Genomic DNA, 22,455 nt, shown 5'->3' with positions numbered 1-22,455 from the left:
TAAGGTCGGAAATCGTGCATCTTTTTATAATGAATCTGAACCTTCATCACAGGGACAAGGCTACCCTCCCCGTCCCTCCTCCTCCTCCTCCTCCTCCTCCTCCTCCTCCTGCAGGCGTCAAACATCAACAACAGATTGAAGCACCTCTGTCAGGACGAGGAAGTTTCGTTCACATGTCTGTCGGATCATTTCTGTGATATACCCGACCTCTTCCGTCCTGACGGTCTTCACCTCAATGCGATTGGCTCAGCACGGCTTGGTAGGCTGCTGAACGAGGAGGTAATTTTGTACTCCAAAAACTCCGAGCGCGGGAGGGGCACCGTAAACAGCCAACCAGTAGAGACCGCCCATCACACACCAAGGCCCCCAACAGAAAACACACGGAGACACCAGACTACTGTGCCTCGAAGCACTGAAGTCAAGAAGGACATTTCTGTCCTATACACCAACGCGCGGAGCTTAATACCCAAAAGGGATGAGTTACTTGCCTACGTTAACGTAGAAAGACCGGACGTGATTGCCATCACCGAGACGTGGGCCACCTCTGACCACCTAATGACCGAATTCTCAATTCCGGGATACGAGAGCTTCTACAAAAACAGACTTCACAAGAAAGGAGGAGGTGTTATCTGTTACGTCAAGAACAAATACCCGGCCGTGAAAATATCCAAAGAGGACTCAGAGAAATATGACTCTGTATATGTTGAACTGGAGACTAGCAAGCACAACAAAATAACGATTGGAACCGTTTACAGACCTCCAAAGCAACAAGCAGCAGACGCCGAAGCGCTGTACGAGGAAATTCACACCATAACACAAAACAAACAGTCAGTCATGATCGGGGACTTTAACTGTTCCAACATTGACTGGACCACGATGATTGAGATCGGGAGGTAACAGATCGCTCGAAATGTTAGAGGACACTTTTCTAACTCAGACTGTTACCCAACCGACAAGGGAAAATAACTTATTAGACCTAGTACTCGTGAGTGATTCAGATCTCACACGTGAATGTCAGGTCGGCGAAAAACTAAGTGTTTGCGACCATCACCTAATTCGCCTAAAGATCAGAACAGACCATGAACTCACCGAGAACACGTCCAGGATTCCAGACTACAAAAGAGCCAATTTTAATCTCGCTCGTGAGCTGCTAACCCAGACATCTTGGGAACCCATGAACCTCACTCCTGTGGACGGCGCGTGGAACGATTTCAAGAACAAACTCCTAGAGGTAGAGAGAACAACTGTTCCCATGAAGACTAGGAGAACAAATAATGCCACAAGCCCACCATGGATGACTACCCAAGTTCGACAGGCGATTAATTTAAAGAAGAAAATACAACTTGCTAAGGACAACAGCACTATATATATATATATATATATATATATATATATATATATATATATATATATATATATATATATATATATATATATATATATATATATATATATATATATATATATATATATATATATATATATATATATATATATTATCCATACGAGCTTAATCACACTGTATTGCAGGGTCGGCCGCTCGAGTTATCTTTCGCCACCTGCTTCTATCCATTGTATCATCGTCTTGCACTCCTAGTGTATTCATGTCACACTTTATCACATCTCTCCATCTTATTCTTTGTCTTCCGATACTCCTTCTTCCCCTAACCCCGCCACCATTGCCTTCGTCACTGGTCCATCATCATCTCTCCATCTTATTCTTTGTCTTCCGATACTCCTTCTTCCCCTAACCCCGCCACCATTGCCTTCGTCACTGGTCCATCATCATCTCTCCTTTTCACGTGTCCAAAGTATCTCAGTCGTGCTCCTCTCGCCTTCTCCTTTATATTACATATTCCACACATTCTTCTTATATCTTCACTTTGTCTCCTCCCCAACAGTGTGCTATCCACCTCACCATCCTCATCCCCGTTCTCTCCAAAATGCCTTCTTCTTTCTTCCTGAAGGACAATGTTTCTGCGCCATACAAAAGTACTGGTCTCAGCACACTTTGCTGTATTTTCATTCTCAGTTTCAATGGTATTTTCTTATGTAAGGTCACCCCGCTCACTTCCCTCCATTTTTGCCATACATCTTTTACTCTTTGTCTCTCTGTCCCTCCTTAATCTGCAATTACTGATCCCAAATATTTAAATTCATTCGTCTGTTTCAATCTTCCGATGTTACACTCATTTCTTCATGCCCTTCCCTACTGCTTACCATTACCTCCGTCTTTTGTGTGTTGACTTTCATTCCCTTTCTCTCCAGGTTACCTTTCCATATCAAATATCTCTGCTGTAGGCCTTCCTCTGTATCCGCAATGATGGCTAGGTCGTCGGCGAATAACAACTCCCACAGGTCATCATTTTCCCTTATGTCCATTGTTATTGTGTCCAACACAGTAAGAAACAGAAAGGACTCGAAGCTGATCCCTGATGGAGTCCTACTTCAACTAAGAAAGACTCTGTTTCTCCATACTTCGTCGGCACCATTGTTTTAGCTCCTTCATACTTCATCCTCACCAATCTTATCAGCCTTTCCGGCACTCCTCTCTTTCTCAAGCTCCAATACAAGACTTCTCTAGGCACTCTGTCATAAGCTTTCTCAAGTCCACAAAACACCAATACACTTTTCTGTTTCCTTCTAGATATTTTTCCTGTATCTGCCTTACAATAAATGTTGCATCCACAGTGCTCGATCCAGTCATGAATCCGAATTGTTGATTGTGAATTTTGAGCAACTCTCTCAGTCTGCCTTCTCTCACTCTTTCCAGTATTTTCAGGACATGCTCCAACAACTTAATACCTCTGTAGTTTTCACAGCTCAATGTATCTCCCTTCTGCTTGTACAACTTAACTATTTTACTTTCTTTCCAATCTTCAGGCATTTTCTCTGTACTCCAGATCTTTTCTAACAATGAGTATGTCTTTCATCCCTCACGCTGGTAAACTCTGGAACAATCTTCCTTCATCTGTATTTCCTCCTGCCTACGACTTGAACTCTTTCAAGAGGAGGGTATCAGGACACCTCTCCTCCAGTATTTGATCTTGCTTTCGGCCACCTCTTTTGTTTCTTTTTAGGAGCAAGTAGCAGGCCTTTTTCTAATTATTTTCTTTTTTGTGCCCTTGAGCTGCCTCCTTTGTTGTAAAAAAAAAAAAAAATATATAGATATATATATATATATATAGATATATATAGATATATATATATATATATATATATATATATATATATATATATACATATATATATACATATATGTATATATATTTAAATATATATATATATATATATATATATATATATATATATATATATATATATATATATATATATATATATATATATATATATATATATACAGGCTTAAAACTATTGGACATAGCAAGATACAGAGAGTGCGATGAAATTTTCTAATTTTTAAATATAACTAGAATATAATTGCTGATAAAAAGAAAGCGTGGACTAATATCCAGGACATCATGTAAAACATTATAAGATAAAGTCTAATAAGAGAGTAATCAGAGCAATTAGTTACCTGTGCTAGAGGTGTTTCCTCAGGTAGACGTTAAAGCCATTCAAACTCTAACATTTCTTTACTTTTTGGAGACTATTCCATATTCTTGGCCCTCTGACTGTAATAGATCGGGACCCAATGTCAGTGTGTGTTTTGTGTACATAGAGTAGAGTTTTAGTCCAGTGTTTGTGTCAACTATTTGTCTTACTCGTGGAAAGAGAATTGTCCTCCGGAAAATGTTTCTTCGGGGCCTTGAATACTATGATGCACTGTTCAAAAATGCACTTCTGTTCAATATTTGGCCATTGTAATTCATATCAGAGTTTGGTTACACGGTCAAACTTGGCTCCTCCAGTAACCACTTTTGCAGCAAAATTCTGTATCCTTTGAATCCTTCTCAGCTGTGTGATATTTGTGGTGCCCCAAACAGTTATCCCATAGTTAAGGTGACTTGGAGCAAGTGTCTGAACCACTGTTAATTAACCTGGCCTCCCTCCTGAGCAAGTCTTGAAGGCGATTTATGTACATAAGCATGCCAGATACTTTTTAAGTAATTTCTGTCACGTGCGTATCAAGCAGCATGTTCCTTTCAAAATGTAGCCCCAAGGTCTCGACATTTTGGCAGGGCTTAACTAAGGCACACCCTCCTTTGAGTGTGGTGTTATCCGGTACTCGTGGTATCAGAGCTCTTGTGCCTAGAAATATACATTGCGTCGTTTTGGAGTTCAGCAAGAGACCATTCCTATTAAAATAGTTTTTAATTTTTTCTAACGTCTGTCCTGTTCAAAGAATTACTTCAGATAGATTTTCAGTATTTCCAGTTTGAATGAATTGTGTGTCGTCAGCATAATGTATAGCAAAACAGTCTTTAATTTCTTGTGACAGGTCATTTACATAAACCTTAAATAGCAATGGGCCCTGAATGGATCCTTGCGGGACTCCAAAAGATACTTGTAGTCTAGAGGACAAATTTCCACCAATTCGCACAGACTGAGTCCTGTTACATAGATAATCTTCAAACCAAAATATGTCGATTCCTAATTCATTGCATTTTCTGAGTAGAATGTCATGGCAGACACTATCAAAAGCTTTAGATAGGTCGCAAAGAGTTAAAAGACATATTTCTCCTTTGTCCATGGTGTCATAAATCTTTTTAGAAACTTGTAGGAGAGCAGTCTCAGTAGATAAGTTTGGTCTGAAGCCATGTTGAGTGCTGCTAAAGAGGAAATTCTGTTCCATAAATTGGACCAACTGAGTAGCAACGATCTTTTCTAATATTTCAGATACAACTGGGAGCAAGGACATTGTCCATCTGTTGCCTACTTCTCCTTTCTTAAATATTGGTGTGACAATAGCGTGCTTCCAGGCATTAGGAAAGATACCTCTTGTTATTGTGTATACCTATGATACATGTGATGTGCGGTAGAATTGCTGGCAGAGCGTCTTTGATGAGTCTCAGGGAGATGTTGTCAGATCCGTGTGGGTTGGATTCCTTGAGGTGCTTTATGGTGAGAGTGATTGTGTCAGTATCGGTAGGCTGGGGACGAAAGGTGTTACGACTGTTAATGTTTTCAGGAGATCAGTTTTCGCGATTGTTCTGAGACTCCTCGAAAGCTTTTTTTCCAACATTAGCAAAAACAATTGTTGAAGTCTTCGACACTGCATTCCTCATTTACTTTATTTGCTTGTTTCTTTGTGCCAGGAACTCTTTCTTTCAAGACTCTCCACTCAGCTGTTGTGTTACCTCTGGACGTGTTAAGTCTGTAATAGTCCTTCCTGGCAGCACCCATCACGGCTGTGACTCTCTTCTTCAGGACTTTGTATTCTCGTTGTAAGCTTATGTTATATCTGTCATGTCTTAGAGCTTTCTGTGTGGTGTTCCTTCCACGGATGACGAGGAGAATGTCTTCACTCAACCTTGGCGCGGGAGGAGAGGAGAGGAGGAGGAGGAGAGGAGAGGAGGAGGAGGAGAGGGGCAGGTTGATGGGGATACAGACACACAATGGGCGCCTCTGTGCCCCGGAGCCCCGTCCCTGCCGCCTTCAAGGGTCTCCTGCTGGTCACTCGGGGCGGCGGGCGTGTACTGGTCTAGGCGGCGTCTGGAGAAGGGAGAGGAGAGGCGCGGCTGTAATATTATTGTTATTATTGTTATTATTATTATTATTATTATTATTATTATTATTATTATTATTATTATTATTATTATTATTATTATTATTATTATTATTATTATTATTATTATTATTATTATTATTATTATTATTATTATTATTATTATTATTATTATTATTATTATTATTATTATTATTGTTATTATTATTATTATTATTATTATTATTATTATTATTATTCTCTATTATTATTATTATTATTATTATTATTATTATTATTATTATTATTATTGTGTTTGTGCCTATTAGTGTGTGTTTGTGCCTACAAGTGTGTGTTATTGTATTATTATTATTATTGTGTGTTTGTGCCTACAAGTGTTGTTATTATTACAAGTGTGTTGTTATTATTATTATGTGTTATTATTATTAGTGTGTGTTTGTGCCTATTATTATTATTGTATTATTATTATTATTGTTATTATTATTATTATTATTATTATTATTATTAGTGTGTGTTTGTGCCTACAAGTGTTATTGTGTTATGTGTGTATTATTACAAGTGTGTGTTATTGTTACAAGTGTGTGTTATTATTACAAGTGTGTGTTATTATTACAAGTGTGTGTGTATTATTAGTGTGTGTTATTGTTATTGTAAGTGTGTGTTTGTGCCTACAAGTGTGTGTTTGTGCCTACAAGTGTGTGTTGTGCCTACAAGTGTGTGTTTGTGCCTACAAGTGTGTGTGTGTTATTACAAGTGTGTGTTTGTGCCTACAAGTGTGTGTTTGTGCCTACAAGTGTGTGTTTGTGCCTACAAGTGTGTGTTTGTGCCTACAAGTGTGTGTTTGTGCCTACAAGTGTGTGTTTGTGCCTACAAGTGTGTGTTTGTGCCTACAAGTGTGTGTTTGTGCCTACAAGTGTGTGTTTGTGCCTACAAGTGTGTGTTTGTGCCTACAAGTGTGTGTTTGTGCCTACAAGTGTGTGTTTGTGCCTACAAGTGTGTGTTTGTGCCTACAAGTGTGTGTTTGTGCCTACAAGTGTGTGTTTGTGCCTACAAGTGTGTGTTTGTGCCTGCAAGTGTGTGTTTGTGCCTACAAGTGTGTGTTTGTGCCTACAAGTGTGTGTTTGTGCCTACAAGTGTGTGTTTGTGCCTACAAGTGTGTGTTTGTGCCTACAAGTGTGTGTTTGTGCCTACAAGTGTGTGTTTGTGCCTACAAGTGTGTGTTTGTGCCTACAAGTGTGTGTTTGTGCCTACAAGTGTGTGTTTGTGCCTACAAGTGTGTGTTTGTGCCTACAAGTGTGTGTTTGTGCCTACAAGTGTGTGTTTGTGCCTACAAGTGTGTGTTTGTGCCTGCAAGTGTGTGTTTGTGCCTACAAGTGTGTGTTTGTGCCTACAAGTGTGTGTTTGTGCCTACAAGTGTGTGTTTGTGCCTACAAGTGTGTGTTTGTGCCTACAAGTGTGTGTTTGTGCCTACAAGTGTGTGTTTGTGCCTACAAGTGTGTGTTTGTGCCTACAAGTGTGTGTTTGTGCCTACAAGTGTGTGTTTGTGCCTACAAGTGTGTGTTTGTGCCTACAAGTGTGTGTTTGTGCCTACAAGTGTGTTTGTGCCTACAAGTGTGTGTTTGTGCCTACAAGTGTGTGTTTGTGCCTACAAGTGTGTGTTTGTGCCTACAAGTGTGTGTTTGTGCCTACAAGTGTGTGTTTGTGCCTACAAGTGTGTGTTTGTGCCTACAAGTGTGTGTTTGTGCCTACAAGTGTGTGTTTGTGCCTACAAGTGTGTGTTTGTGCCTACAAGTGTGTGTTTGTGCCTACAAGTGTGTGTTTGTGCCTACAAGTGTGTGTTTGTGCCTACAAGTGTGTGTTTGTGCCTACAAGTGTGTGTTTGTGCCTACAAGTGTGTGTTTGTGCCTACAAGTGTGTGTTTGTGCCTACAAGTGTGTGTTTGTGCCTACAAGTGTGTGTTTGTGCCTACAAGTGTGTGTTTGTGCCTACAAGTGTGTGTTTGTGCCTACAAGTGTGTGTTTGTGCCTACAAGTGTGTGTTTGTGCCTACAAGTGTGTGTTTGTGTCTACAAGTGTGTGTTTGTGCCTACAAGTGTGTGTTTGTGCCTACAAGTGTGTGTTTGTGCCTACAAGTGTGTGTTTGTGCCTACAAGTGTGTGTTTGTGCCTACAAGTGTGTGTTTGTGCCTACAAGTGTGTGTTTGTGCCTACAAGTGTGTGTTTGTGCCTACAAGTGTGTGTTTGTGCCTACAAGTGTGTGTTTGTGCCTACAAGTGTGTGTTTGTGCCTACAAGTGTGTGTTTGTGCCTACAAGTGTGTGTTTGTGCCTGCAAGTGTGTGTTTGTGCCTACAAGTGTGTGTTTGTGCCTCTCCTCCACGTGCTAACAGATGGAAGAGAAGTGGAAGGAATGTGGAGCAATAAGCAAAAATGTGAGGAGGGTCCCGCCATGCTGGTACTTCATGGCGACATACTACATCCCTTGGTTTCTTTGTTGTTTTCTCGGGTTTTAGAGTGGATACAAGGCTCAGGTGGGTCTCTACTGATACCCTGATCCTTTACCTCCACTTTGCCACTTAAGGAACGAAGATACGTGGAAGGAGAGTGGAGAAATAACGGAAAATATGGAGACAAGTGGACCAGATTCCCGCAATGCAAGCACTTTTCGTGATATTCATTCCTTGGTTTCTTGGCTGTTTTCTCGGTGTTACTAGTGGATACAAGGCTGGGGTTGGTCCATAATGATACCCTGATCCTTCAACTCCACTTTGACACTTAGGGAACGAAGATAAGTGGAAGGAGAGTGGAGAAATAACGGAAAATATGGAGACAGGTGGACCAGCTCGGCGCCATGCAAGCATTTTTCGATACAGACATCCCTTGGTTTCTTGGCTGTTTTCTCGGTTTCTGTAGTAGATACATGGCTGATGTTGGTCTCTTATGATACCCTGATCCTTCAACTCCACTTTGACACTTAGGGAACGAAGATAAGTGGAAGGAGAGTGGAGAAATAATTGAAAATATGGAGACAGGTGGATCACCTCGGCGCCATTCAAGCACGTTTCGCGATTGATATCCCTTGGTTTCTTGGCTGTTTTCTCGGTTTTTAGACCAGCTAGAAAAATCGGGTTGGTCTCTACCGATACTCTGATCCTTCTCTTCTACTTTGGCATTTAATGAACGTTTATAAATGGAAACGGAATGGAGAAATAAGCAAAAATATGGAGACGAGTGGACGACCTCGGCGCCATGCAAGCACTTCATGGCCATAGACATCCCATGGTTTCTTGGCTGTTTTCTCGGTTTCTGTAGTGGATACAAGGCTGATGATGGTCTCTTATGATACCCTGATCCTTCACCTCCACTTTGCCGCTTACAGAACGAAGATAAGTGGAAGGAGAGTGGAAAAATAACGGAAAATATAGAGATAGGTGGACCAGCTCGGCGCCATGCAAGCATTTCTCGCTACAGACATCCCTTGATTTCTTCGCTGTTTTCTCGGTTTCTATAATAGATAGAAAACTTGGGTTGGTCTCTACTTATGCTCTGTTCCTTCTCCTCCATTTTGCCACATACAGAATATATATAAGTAGAAGGGGACTAGAGAAATAACGAAAAATGTGTTCACAAGTGAACGAGATTCGCGCCATGCAAGCAATTTTTTCGACATACATCCCTTGGTTTCCTGGCTGTTTTCTCGGTTTTTGGAGTAGATACAAGTCTGGGATTGATCGCTCATGATACCCTGATCCTTCGTCTCTACTTTGGCACTTAGAGAATGAAGATAAGCGGAACGAGAGTGGAGAAATAAACGAAAATGTGGAGACAGGTGGACCAGCTCGGCGAGATGCAAGCATTTTTCGCTACAGACATCCCTTGGTTTCTTGGCTGTTTTCTCGGTTTGTTGACCAGATACAAGGCTGGGGTTGGTCTCTACTAATACCCTCATCCTTTAACTCTGCTTTGATTCTTAGGGAACGAAGATAAGTGGAAGGAGAGTGGAGAAATAAACGAAAATGTGGAGACAGGTGGACCAGCTCGGCGCCATTCAAGCACGTTTCGCGAAAGATATCCCTTGGTTTCTTGGCTGTTTTCTCGGTTTCTCGACCAGATAGAAGACTTGGGTGGGTCGCTTCTGATACCTTCATCCCTCACCTCAACTTTGCTGCTTACAGAACGAAGATAAGTGGAAGGAGAGTGGAGAAATAACGGAGAATCTAGAGACAGGTGGACCAGCTCGGAACCATGCAAGCATTTTTCGATACAGACATCCCTTGGTTTCTTGGCTGTTTTCTCGTTTTCTGGAGGAGATACAAGGCTGGGATTTATCTCCTTTAATACCCTGATCCCTTACCTCGACATTGGCACTTAAGGAAGTAAGATAAGTGGAAGGAGAGTGGAGAAATAACGGAAAATATAGAGACAGGTGGACCAGCTCGGCGCCATAAAACCATTTTTGATACAGACATCCCTTGGTTTCTTGGCTGTTTTCTCGGTTTCTGTAGTGGATACAAGGCTGATGTTGGTCTCTTTTGATACCCTGATCCTTCACCTCCACTTTGCCGCTTACAGAACGAAGATAAGTGGAAGGAGAGTGGAAAAATAACGGAAAATATAGAGATAGGTGGACCAGCTCGGCGCCATGCAAGCATTTCTCGCTACAGACATCCCTTGATTTCTTCGCTGTTTTCTCGGTTTCTATAATAGATAGAAAACTTAGGTTGGTCTCTGCTGATGCTCTGATCCTTCTCCTCCATTTTGCCACATACAGAATATACATAAGTGGAAGGAGAGTAGAGAAATAACGAAAAATGGTTTCACAAGTTAACCAGATCCGCGCTAAGCAAGCAATTTTTTCGACATACATCCCTTGGTTTCCTGGCTGTTTTCTCGGTTTCTGGAGTAGATACAAGTCTGGGATTGATCGCTCATGATACCCTGATCCTTCGTCTCTACTTTGGCACTTAGAGAATGAAGATAAGCGGAACGAGAGTGGAGAAATAAACGAAAATGTGGAGACAGGTGGACCAGCTCGGCGAGATGGAAGCATTTTTCGCTACAGACATCCCATGGTTTCTTGGCTGTTTTCTCGGTTTGGTGACCAGATAGAAGGCTGGGGTTGGTCTCTACTAATACCCTCATCCTTTAACTCTGCTTTGATTCTGAGGGAACGAAGATAAGTGGAAGGAGAGTGGAGAAATAATGGAAAATATGGAGACAGGTGGACCAGCTCGGCGCCATGCAAGCATTTTTCGCTTCAGACATCCCTTGGTTTCTTGGCTGTTTTCTACGTTTCTAAACCAGATAGAAAACTTACGTTAGTCTCTTATGATACTCTGATCCTTCACCTCCACTTTGACACTTAAGGAGGAAGATAAGTGGAAGGAGAGTGGAGAAATAAACGAAAATCTGGAGACAGGTGGACCAGCCCGGTGCCATGGAAGCACTTTTCGCTGCAGACATCCCTTGATTTCTTCGCTGTTTTCTCGGTTTCTTTAGTGGATACAAGGCTGGGATTGATCTCTAATGATACCCTGATCCGTCACCTCCTCTTTGTGACTTAGGGAACGAAGATAAGTGGAAGGAGAGTGGAGAAATAACGGAAAATATGGAGACAGGTTGACCAGCTCTGCGCCATAAAAGCATTTTTCGCTACAGACATCCCTTGGTTTCTTGGCTGTTTTCTCGGTTTCTGTTATGAATAGAAGAATCGAGTGGGTCTATACTGATACCATGATCCTTCACCTCCACTTTGACACTTAAGGAAGGAAGATAAGTGGAAGGAGAGTGGAGAAATAAACGAAATTGTGGGGAGAGGTGGACCAGCTCGGCGCAATGCAAGCATTTTTCGCTGCACACTTTCCTTGGTTTCTTGGCTGTTTTCTCGGTTTTTGTAGTAGATACAAGAATGATGTTGATTTCTTATGATACCCTGATCCTTCACCTCCACTTTGCCGCCTACAGAACGAAGATAAGTGGAAGGAGAGTGGAGGAATAACGGAAAATATGGAGACAGGTGGACCAGCTCGGCGCCATGCAAGCATTTTTCGATACAGACATCCCGTGGTTTCTTGGCTGTTTTCTCGGTTTCAGTAGTAGATACAAGGCTGATGTTGGTCTCTTTTGATACCCTGATCCTTCACCTCCACTTTGCCGCCTACAGAACGAAGATAAGTGGAAGGAGAGTGGAGAAAAAAACGAAATTGTTGGGACAGGTGGACCAGCTCGGCGCCATGCAAGCACTTTTCGCTAGAGACATCCCTTGGTTTCTTGGCTGTTTTCTCATTTTCTGGAGAAGATACAAGGCTGGGGTGGGTCTCCTTTGATACCCTGATCCTTTACCTCAACATTGGCACTTAGGGAAGTAAGATAAGTGGAAGGAGAGTGGAGAATTAATGGAAAATAGGGAGACAAGTGGACCAGCTCGGCGCCATGCAAGCATTTTTCGCTGCAGACATTCCTTGTTTTTTTTGTTGTTTTCTCAGTTTCTATAGTTGATACAAGGCTGGGGTGGGTCTCTTATGATACCCTGATCCTTCACCTCCACTTTGAACCTTAGGGAACGAAGTGAAGTGGAAGGAGAGTGGAGAAATAAACGAAAATGTGGACACAGGTGGACCAGCTCGGCGCCATGCAAGCATTTCTCGCTACAGACATCCCTTGGTTTCTTGGCTGTTTTCTCGGTTTCTAGAATTAATAGAAGACTCGGGTTTATCTCTACTGATACACTGATCTTTCACTTCTACTTTGCCACTTCAAGAACTAAGATAAGTGGAAGGAGAGTGGAGAAATAAATGAAAATGTGGGGACAGGTGGACCAGCTCGGCGCCATGCAAGCGACATACATCCCTTGGTTTTTTGGCTGTTTTATCAGTTTCTATTATGAATGAAAGACTCGGCTGGGTCTCTTCAGATACCCTGATCCACCACCTGCACTTTGCCATCTAGAGAACGTAGATAGGAGGAAGGAGAGTGGAGAAATAAGCAAAAATATGGAGACGAGTGGACGAGCTCGGCGCCTTGCAAGCACTTCATGGCCATAGACATCCCTTGATTTCTTTGTTGTTTTCTCGGTTTCTAGAATGAATAGAAGACTTGGATTGGTCTCTACAGATATTCCGATTCCTCACCTCCACTTTGCCACTTACAGAACGAAGATAAGTGGAAGGAGAGTGGAGAAATAACGGAAAATATGGAGACAGGTGGACCAGCTCTTCGCCATGCATGCATTTTTCGCCAGAGACATCCCTTGGTTTCTTGGCTGTTTTCTCGGTTTCTGTAGTGGGTACAAGGCTGGGAATAGCTTCCAATAATACCCTGATCCTTCACCTCCAATTTGACACTTAAGGAAGGAAGATAAGTGGAAGGAGAGTGGAGAAATAAGCGAAATTGTGGGGAAAGGTGGACCAGCTCGGCGCCATGCAAGCATTTTTCGATACAGACATCCCTTGGTTTCTTGGCTGTTTTCTTGGTTTCTGTAGTAGATACATGGCTGATGATGGTCTCTTATGATACCCTGATCCTTCACCTACACTTTGCCGCTTACAGAACGGAGATAAGTGGAAGGAGAGTGGAAAAATAACGGAAAATATGGAGATAGGTGGACCAGCTCGGCGCCATGCAAGCATTTTTCGCTACAGACATCCCTTGATTTCTTCGCTGTTTTCTCGGTTTCTATAATAGATAGAAAACTTGGGTTGGTCTCTACTGATGCTCTTATCCTTCTCCTCCATTTTGCCACATACAGAATATATATAAGTGGAAGGCGAGTAGAGAAATAACGAAAAATGTGTTTACAAGTGAACCAGATTCGCGCCATGCAAGCAATTTTTTCGACATACATCCCTTGGTTTCCTGGCTGTTTTCTCGGTTTCTGGAGTAGATACAAGTCTGGGATTGATCGCTCATGATACCCTGATCCTTCGTCTCTACTTTGGCACTTAGAGAATGAAGATAAGCGGAACGAGAGTGGAGAAATAAACGAAAATGTGGAGACAGGTGGACCAGCTCGGCAAGATGCAAGCATTTTTCGCTACAGACATCCCTTGGTTTCTTGGCTGTTTTCTCGGTTTCTAGACCCGCTAGAAAAATCGGGTTGGTCTCTACCGATACTCTGATCCTTCTCTTCTACTTTGGCATTTAATGAACGTTTATAAATGGAAACGGAATGGAGAAATAAACAAAAATATGGAGACGAGTGGACGACCTCGGCGCCATGCAAGAACTTCATGGCAATAGACATCCCTTGATTTCTTTGTTCTTTTCTCGGTTTCTAGAATGAATAGAAGACTCGAATTGGTCTTTACAGATATTCCGATTCTTCACCTCCACTTTGCCACTTACAGAACGAAGATAAGTGGAAGGAGAGTGGAGAAATAACGGAAAATATGGAGACAGGTGGACCAGCTCGGCGCCATGCAAGCATTTTTCGCTACAGACATCCCTTGGTTTCTTGGCTGTTTTCTCGGTTTCTAGAGTGGATACAAGGCTGGGGTTGGTCTTTACTGATACCATGATCCTTCACCTCCACTTTGTGATTTAGGGAACGAAGATAAGTGGAAGGAGAGTGGAGAAAAACCGGAAAATATTGTGTCAGGTGGACCAGCTCGGCGCCATGCAAGCATTTTTCGCTACATACGTCCCTTGGTTTCTTGGCTGTTTTCTCGGTTTCTCTACCAAATAGAAGACTCGGGTTGGTCTCTAATGATACCCTGTTCCTTCACCTCCATTTTGGCACTTGGAAAATCAAGATAAGTGGAAGGAGAGTGGAGAAATAACAGAAAATAAGGAGACAGGTGGACCAGCTCGGCTCCATGCAATAATTTTTCGCTTCAGACATCCCTTGGTTTCTTCGCTGTTTTCTCGGTTTCTAAACCAGATAGAAAACTTGGGTTAGTCTCTTATGATACCCTGATCCTTCACCTCCCCTTTTCAACTTACAGAACCTACATAAGTGGAAGGAGAGTGGAGAAATAACGAAAAATATGGTGACAAGTGGACCAGATTCCCGCAATGCAAGCACTTTTCGTGATATTCATTCCTTGGTTTCTTGGCTGTTTTCTCGGTTTCTGTAGTAGATACAAGGCTGATGTTGGTCTGTTTTGATACCCTGATCCTTCACCTCCACTTTGCCGCTTCCAGAACGGAGATAAGTGGAAGGAGAGTGGAAAAATAACGAAAAATATGGAGATAGGTGGACCAGCTCGGCGCCATGCAAGCATTTCTCGCTACAGACATCCCTTGGTTTCTTGGCTGCTTTCTCGTTTTCTATAACAGATAGAAAACTTGGGTTGGTCTCTACTGATGCTCTGATCCTTCTCCTCCATTTTGCCACATACAGAATATATATAAGTGGAAGGAGAGTAGAGAAATAACGAAAAATATTGTGACAAGTTAACCAGATTCGCGCCATGCAAGCAATTTTTTCGACATACATCCCTTGGTTTCCTGGCTGTTTTCTCGGTTTCTGGAGTAGATACAAGTCTGGGATTGATCGCTCATGATACCCTGATCCTTCGTCTCTACTTTGGCACTTAGAGAATGAAGATAAGCGGAACGAGAGTGGAGAAATAAACGAAAATGTGGAGACAGGTGGACCAGCTCGGCGAGATGCAAGCATTTTTCGCTACACACATCCCTTGGTTTCTTGGCTGTTTTCTCGGTTTGTTGACCAGATACAAGGCTGGGGTTGGTCTCTACTAATACCCTCATCCTTCAACTCTGTTTGATTCTTAGGGAACGAAGATAAGTGGAAGGAGAGTGGAGAAATAAACGAAAATGTGGAGACAGGTGGACGGAGATATGTACACACACACACACACACACACACACACACACACACACACACACACACACACACACACACACACACACACTCTGATCAGCTCCGCGACGCTGTTGTGTGCGGAACAAGTCCGCCGCTATCAGTGTTGCTGCCACGGCCGTCACAAGGGCGACCAGCACTGCTGTCACCGCTGCCACCAACAAAGGGTCGGGCGCGGGTGTAGTGGCTCGTGTGATGGGCGCGGGTGTAGTGGCTCGTGTGATGGGCGCGGGTGTAGTGGCTCGTGTGATGGGCGCGGGTGTAGTGGCTCGTGTGATGGGCGCGGGTGTAGTGGCTCGTGTGATGGGTGGGGGTGCCGTGCAGGTGGGTGCGTTTCGTGGCCAGGGCCTTGCGGTAAGTTCTTGATAGGGACACTCAGGTGGTGGTTCCGTATGTCTCCATCGTGACGGGCCGTAACCCACCACGTCCAGACCCTGTAGCTTGTCAACGGTGACCCAAGAGTAACAGTCCTTCCAACTATCACCAAGACGTACACCGAACTCCACATGGTGCCTGGGATGCACCCTCACCCACACCCACAACTCCCACCAGGCGGTTGTGTTGGCGGCGGTGAACAGGCTGTCCTTGGAGAGCCACGCGGCCCGCCTCACCGTTGTTCCATTTCGGGTGTCCACTAGGGCCTGCAGACCCACACCAAGGAAGCCTTCCTCGGGCCACAGGTACACGGTCATAACATAACCACCAACACGGTTCCTTGTTCCGCCGCCTATGTGCTGCACCTCCCCTTCTCCGAGCAGCACGTCCGCCTCCCGGCAGCGCCGTGTTCCCTGGCTCAGCGCCACCACCACCACCAGCAGGAAGAGGAAGACGTGTCCCCGGGGCAGCAGACGTGAGAGACGACCCATCATGGTCTGTGTGTGTGTCTGGGGGCGGCGGATGAGCGAGAGTGTGTGTGTGTGTGTGTGTTTGTATGTTGAGGTGACGAGCGCCAGCGATGAACTCATGAACCGACTCTAACGCGACGCTTTAAGTATGGCGGATGTGCTCTCTCTCTCTCTCTCTCTCTCTCTCTCTCTCTCTCTCTCTCAATAAGTAAATCAGATACAAACGTTCAGAAAGTAGTTATTGAGATAAAAAATGTAGGAGGAAGTAGTGCGGGGCAGATCCGACATTTTTTACTCTTTTCTCACACACGCCCAGTTACGGCATTGCTGGTCCACTTGTCCACATGTTTTCTCTCATAGCTCCACTCTACTTCCACTTATGTACGTGCTCTAAATGTCAAAATGGAGGGGAAAGATCAGGGTATCAGTAGAGACTAACCCGAGCCTTCTATTCATTCTAGAAACCGAGAAAACAGCCAAGAAACCAAGGGATGTCTGCAGCGAAAAGTGCTTCCACGGCACCGAGCTGGTCCACCTGTCTCCACTTTCGTTTATTTCTCCACTCTCGTTCCGCTTATCTTCATTCTCTAAGTGCCAAAGTAGAGACGAAGGATCAGGGTATCATGAGCGATCAATCCCAGACTTGTATCTACTCCAGAAACCGAGAAAACAGCCAGGAAACCAAGGGATGTATGTCGAAAAAATTGCTTGCATGGCGCGAATCTGGTTCACTTGTCACAATATTTTTCGTTATTTCTCTACTCTCCTTCTACTTATATATATTCTGTATGTGGCAAAATGGAGGAGAAGGAGCAGAGCATCAGTAGAGACCAACCCAAGTTTTCTATCTATTAAAGAAACCGAGAAAACAGCGAAGAAATCAAGGGATATCTGTAGCGAGAAATGCTTCCATGGCGCCGAGCTGGTCCACCTGTCTCCATATTTTCCGTTATTTCTCCACTCTCCTTCCACTTATCTTCGTGCTGTAAGTGGCAAAGTGAAGGTGAAGAATCGGAATATTTGTAGAGACCAATCCAAGTCTTCTATTCATAATAGAAACCGAGAAAACAACAAAGAAACCATGGGATGTCTATTGCCATGAAGTGCTTGCATGGCGCCGAGCTGGTCCACCTGTCTCTTTATTTTCCGTTATTTTTCCACTCTCCTTCCACTTATCTTCGTTCTGTAAGCAGCAAAGTGGAGGTGAAGGATGAAGGTATCAGAAGAGACCCACCCAAGTCTTCTAGCTTGTCGAGAAACCGAGAAAACAGCCAAGAAACCATGGGATGTCTATTGCCATGAAGTGCTTGCATGGCGCCGAGCTGGTCCACCTGTCTCTTTATTTTCCGTTATTTTTCCACTCTCCTTCCACTTATCTTCGTTCTGTAAGCGGCAAAGTGGAGGTGAAGGATCAGGGTATCATAAGAGACCAACATCAGCCTTGTATCCACTACAGAAACCGAGAAAACAGCCAAGAAACCATGGGATGTCTATGGCCATGAAGTGCTTGCATGGCGCCGAGGTCGTCCACTCGTCTCCATATTTTTGCTTATTTCTCCATTCCGTTTCCATTTATAAACGTTCATTAAATGCCAAAGTAGAAGAGAAGGATCAGAGTATCGGTAGAGACCAACCCGATTTTTCTAGCGGGTCTAGAAACCGAGAAAACAGCCAAGAAACCAAGGGATATCTGTCGCGAAACGTGCTTGAATGGCGCCGAGCTGGTCCACCTGTCCCCACAAGTTTCGTTTATTTCTCCACTCTCCTTCCACTTATCTTCGTTCCCTAAGTGTCAAAGTGGAGTTGAAGGATCAGGGTATCGTTATGGACCAACCCCAGCCTTGTATCCACTAGTAACACCGAGAAAACAGCCAAGAAACCAAGGAATGAATATCACGAAAAGTGCTTGCATTGCGGGAATCTGGTCCACTTGTCACCATATTTTTCGTTATTTCTCCACTCTCCTTCCACTTATGTAGGTTCTGTAAGTTGAAAAGGGGAGGTGAAGGATCAGGGTATCATAAGAGAGTAACCCAAGTTTTCTATCTGGTTTAGAAACCGAGAAAACAGCAAAGAAACTAAGGGATGTCTGAAGCGAAAAATGCTTGCATTGCGCCGAGCTGGTCCACCTGTCTCCATATTTTCCGTTATTTCTCCACTCTCCTTCCACTTATCTTCGTTCTGTAAGCGGCAAAGTGGAGGTGAAGGATCAGAGTATCATTAAAGACCAACCCCAGCCTTGTATCCTCTACAGAAACAGAAAAAACAGCCAAGAAACCAAGGGATGTCTGTAGCGAAAAGTGCTTCCATGGCACCGGGCTGGTCCACCTGTCTCCACATTTTCGTTTATTTCTCCACTCTCGTTCCGCTTATCTTCATTCTCTAAGTGCCAAAGTAGAGACGAAGGATCTGGGTATCATGAGCGATCAATCCCAGACTTGTATCTACTCCAGAAACCGAGAAAACAGCCAGGAAACCAAGGGATGTATGTCGAAAAAATTGCTTGCATGGCGCGAATCTGGTTCACTTATGAACACATTTTTCGTTATTTCTCTACTCTCCTTCCACTTATGTATATTCTGTATGTGGCAAAATGGAGGAGAAGGAACAGAGCATAAGTAGAGACCAACCCAAGTTTTCTATCTATTATAGAAACCGAGAAAACAGCGAAGAAATCAAGGGATGTCTGTAGCGAGAAATGCTTGCATGGCGCCGAGGTGGTCCACCTGTTTCCATATTTTCAATTATTTCTCCACTCTCCTTCCACTTATCTTCGTTCCCTAAGTGTCAAAGTGGAGTTGAAGGATCAGGGTATCATTATGGACCAACCCCAGCCTTGTATCCACTAGTAACACTGAGAAAACAGCCAAGAAACTCTCCACTCTCCTTCCACTTATGTAGGTTCTGTAAGTTGAAAAGGGGAGGTGAAGGATCAGGGTATCATAAGAGAGTAACCCAAGTTTTCTATCTGGTTTAGAAACCGAGAAAACAGCAAAGAAACCAAGGGATGTCTGAAGCAAAAAATGCTTGCATGACGCCGAGCTGGTCCACCTATCTCCATATTTTCCGTTATTTCTCCACTCTCCATCCACTTCACTTCGTTCCCTAAGGTTCAAAGTGGAGGTGAAGGATCAGGGTATCATAAGAGACCAACATCAGCCTTGTATCTACTACAGAAACCAAAAAAACAGCCAAGAAACCAAGGGATGTCTGTATCGAAAAATGCTTGTATGGCGCCGAGCTGGTCCACCTGTCTTTATATATTCCGTTATTTCTCCACTCTCCTTCCACTTATCTTCGTTCTGTAAGCAGCAAAGTGGAGGTGAAGGATGAAGGTATCAGAAGAGACCCACCCAAGTCTTCTAGCTTGTCGAGAAACCGAGAAAACAGCCAAGAAACCATGGGATGTCTATGGCCATGAAGTGCTTGCATGGCGCCGAGGTCGTCCACTCGTCTCCATATTTTCGTTTATTTCTCCATTCCGTTTCCATTTATAAACGTTCATTAAATGCCAAAGTAGAAGAGAAGGATCAGAGTATCGGTAGAGACCAACCCGATTTTTCTAGCTGGTCTAGAAACCGAGAAAACAGCCAAGAAACTAAGATATGTGTGAAGCAAAAAATGCTTGCATGGCGCCGAGCTGGTCCACCTGTCTCCATATTTTCCGTTATTTCTCCACTCTCCTTCCACTTCACTTCGTTCTCTAAGTTTCAAAGTAGAGGTGAAGGATCAGGGTATCATAAGAGACCCACCCCAGCCTTGTATCAACTATAGAAACTGAGAAAACAACAAAGAAACCAAGGAATGTCTGCAGCGAAAAATGCTTACATGGCGCCGAGCTGGTCCACTTGTCTCCCTATTTTCCATTAATTCTCCACTCTCCTTCCACTTATCTTACTTTCCTAAGTGCCAATGTGGAGGTAAAGGATCAGGGTATCAAAGGAGACCAATCCCAGCCTTGTATCTCCTCCAGAAAACGAGAAAACAGCCTAGAAACCAAGGGATGTCTGTAGCGAAAAATGCTTGCATGGTTCCGAGCTGGTCCACCTGACACAATATTTTCCGGTTTTTCTCCACTCTCCTTCCACTCATCTTCGTTCCCTAAATCACAAAGAGGAGGTGAAGGATCAGGGTATCAGTAGAAACCAACCCCAGCCTTGTATCCTCTACAGAAACAGAGAAAACAGCCAAGAAAGCAAGGGATGTCTGTAGCGAAAAATGGTTTTATGGCGCCGAGCTGGTCCACCTGTCTCTATATTTTCCGTTATTTCTCCACTCTCCTTCCACTTATCTTACTTCCCAAAGTGCCAATGTGGAGGTAAAGGATCAGGGTATCATAGGAGACAAATCCCAGCCTTGTGTCCACTCTAGAAAACGAGAAAACAGCCAAGAAACCAAGGGATGTCTGTATCGAAAAATGCTTGCATGGTTCCGAGCTGGTCCACCTGTCTCTATATTCTCCGTTATTTCTCCACTCTCCTTCCACTTAGCTTCGTTCTGTAAGCAGCAAAGTTGAGGTGAGGGATGAAGGTATCAGAAGCGACCCACCCAAGTCTTCTATCTGGTCGAGAAACCGAGAAAACAGCCAAGAAACCAAGGGATGTCTGTAGCGAAAAATGCATGCATGGCGCCGAGCTGCTCCACCTGTCCCCAGTTTTTCGTTTATTTCTCCACTCTCCTTCCACTTACTTCGTTTCCTAAGTGCCAAAGTGGAGGAAAAGGATTAGGGTTTCGGTAGAGACCCGCCCCATCCTTGTATCCACTCCAGAAACCGAGAAAACAGACAAGAAACCAAGGAATGAATATCACGAAAAGTGCTTGCATTGCGGGAATCTGGTCCACTTGTCACCATATTTCTCGTTATTTCTCCACTCTCCTTCCACTTATGTAGGTTCTGTAAGTTGAAAAGGGGAGGTGAAGGATCAGGGTATCATAAGAGAGTAACCCAATTTTTCTATCTGGTTTAGAAACCGAGAAAACAGCAAAGAAACCAAGGGATGTCTGAAGCGAAAAATGCTTGCCTGGCGCCGAGCTGGTCCACCTGTCTCCATATTTTCCGTTATTTCTCCACTCTCCTTCCACTTATCTTCGTTCTGTAAGCGGCAAAGTGGAGGTGAAGGATCAGGGTATCATAAGAGACCAACATCAGCCTTGTAGCAGCACTCAACATGGCTTCAGACCAAACTTATCTACTGAGACTGCTCTCCTACAAGTTTCTAAAAAGATTTATGACACCATGGACAAAGGAGAAATATGTCTTTTAACTCTTTGCGACCTATCTAAAGCTTTTGATAGTGTCTGCCATGACATTCTACTCAGAAAATGCAATGAATTAGGAATCGACATATTTTGGTTTGAAGATTATCTATGTAACAGGACTCAGTCTGTGCGAATTGGTGGAAATTTGTCCTCTAGACTACAAGTATCTTTTGGAGTCCCGCAAGGATCCATTCAGGGCCCATTGCTATTTAAGGTTTATGTAAATGACCTGTCACAAGAAATTAAAGACTGTTTTGCTATACATTATGCTGACGACACACAATTCATTCAAACTGGAAATACTGAAAATCTATCTGAAGTAATTCTTTGAACAGGACAGACGTTAGAAAAATTAAAACTATTTTAATAGGAATGGTCTCTTGCTGAACTCCAAAAAGACTCAATGTATATTTCTAGGCACAAGAGCTCTGATACCACGAGTACCGGATAACACCACACTCAAAGTAGGGGGTGCCTTAGTTAAGCCCTGCCAAAATGTCGAGACCTTGGGGCTACATTTTGACAGGAACATGCTGCTTGATACGCACGTGACAGAAATTACTTAAAAAGTATCTGGCATGCTTATGTACATAAATCGCCTTCAAGACTTGCTCAGGAGGGAGGCCAGGTTAATTACCAGTGGTTCAGACACTTGCTCCAAGTCACCTTAACTATGGGATAACTGTTTGGGGCACCACAAATATCACACAGCTGAGAAGGATTCAAAGGATACAGAATTTTGCTGCAAAAGTGGTTACTGGAGGAGCCAAGTTTGACCGTGTAACCAAACTCTGATATGAATTACAATGGCCAAATATTGAACAGAAGTGCATTTTTGAACAGTGCATCATAGTATTCAAGGCCCCGAAGAAACATTTTCCCGGAGGACAATTCTCTTTTCCA

At 43.5% G+C, this 22,455-nt stretch overlaps 1 protein-coding gene across 1 annotated transcript; it reads right to left on the bottom strand.

Moving 5' to 3' along the window:
* Positions 1–5,502: 5,502 nt before the first annotated feature.
* LOC126988356 (uncharacterized) lies at positions 5,503–16,412 on the bottom strand. Its single transcript, XM_050846412.1, has 2 exons — positions 15,501–16,412; positions 5,503–5,616 (listed from the first exon to the last, which is right to left on the bottom strand). The coding sequence occupies exons 1-2, from the start codon at positions 16,315–16,317 to the stop codon at positions 5,606–5,608; spliced, it is 828 nt and encodes a 275-aa protein (XP_050702369.1). The 5' UTR covers positions 16,318–16,412; the 3' UTR covers positions 5,503–5,605.
* Positions 16,413–22,455: the final 6,043 nt, after the last annotated feature.

The sequence above is a fragment of the Eriocheir sinensis genome, chromosome 69 (genome assembly GCF_024679095.1).
Source record: "Eriocheir sinensis breed Jianghai 21 chromosome 69, ASM2467909v1, whole genome shotgun sequence".
NCBI lineage: Eukaryota > Metazoa > Arthropoda > Malacostraca > Decapoda > Varunidae > Eriocheir > Eriocheir sinensis.
The sequence above is the reverse complement of the archived record's forward strand: the minus strand, read 5'-3'. Positions and strand labels throughout refer to the sequence as shown.

Coding starts and splice junctions, on each gene's coding strand:
- LOC126988356 (XM_050846412.1), bottom strand. CDS start 16,317: ATGATGGGTCGTCTCTCACGTCTGCTGCCCCGGGGACACGTCTTCCTC.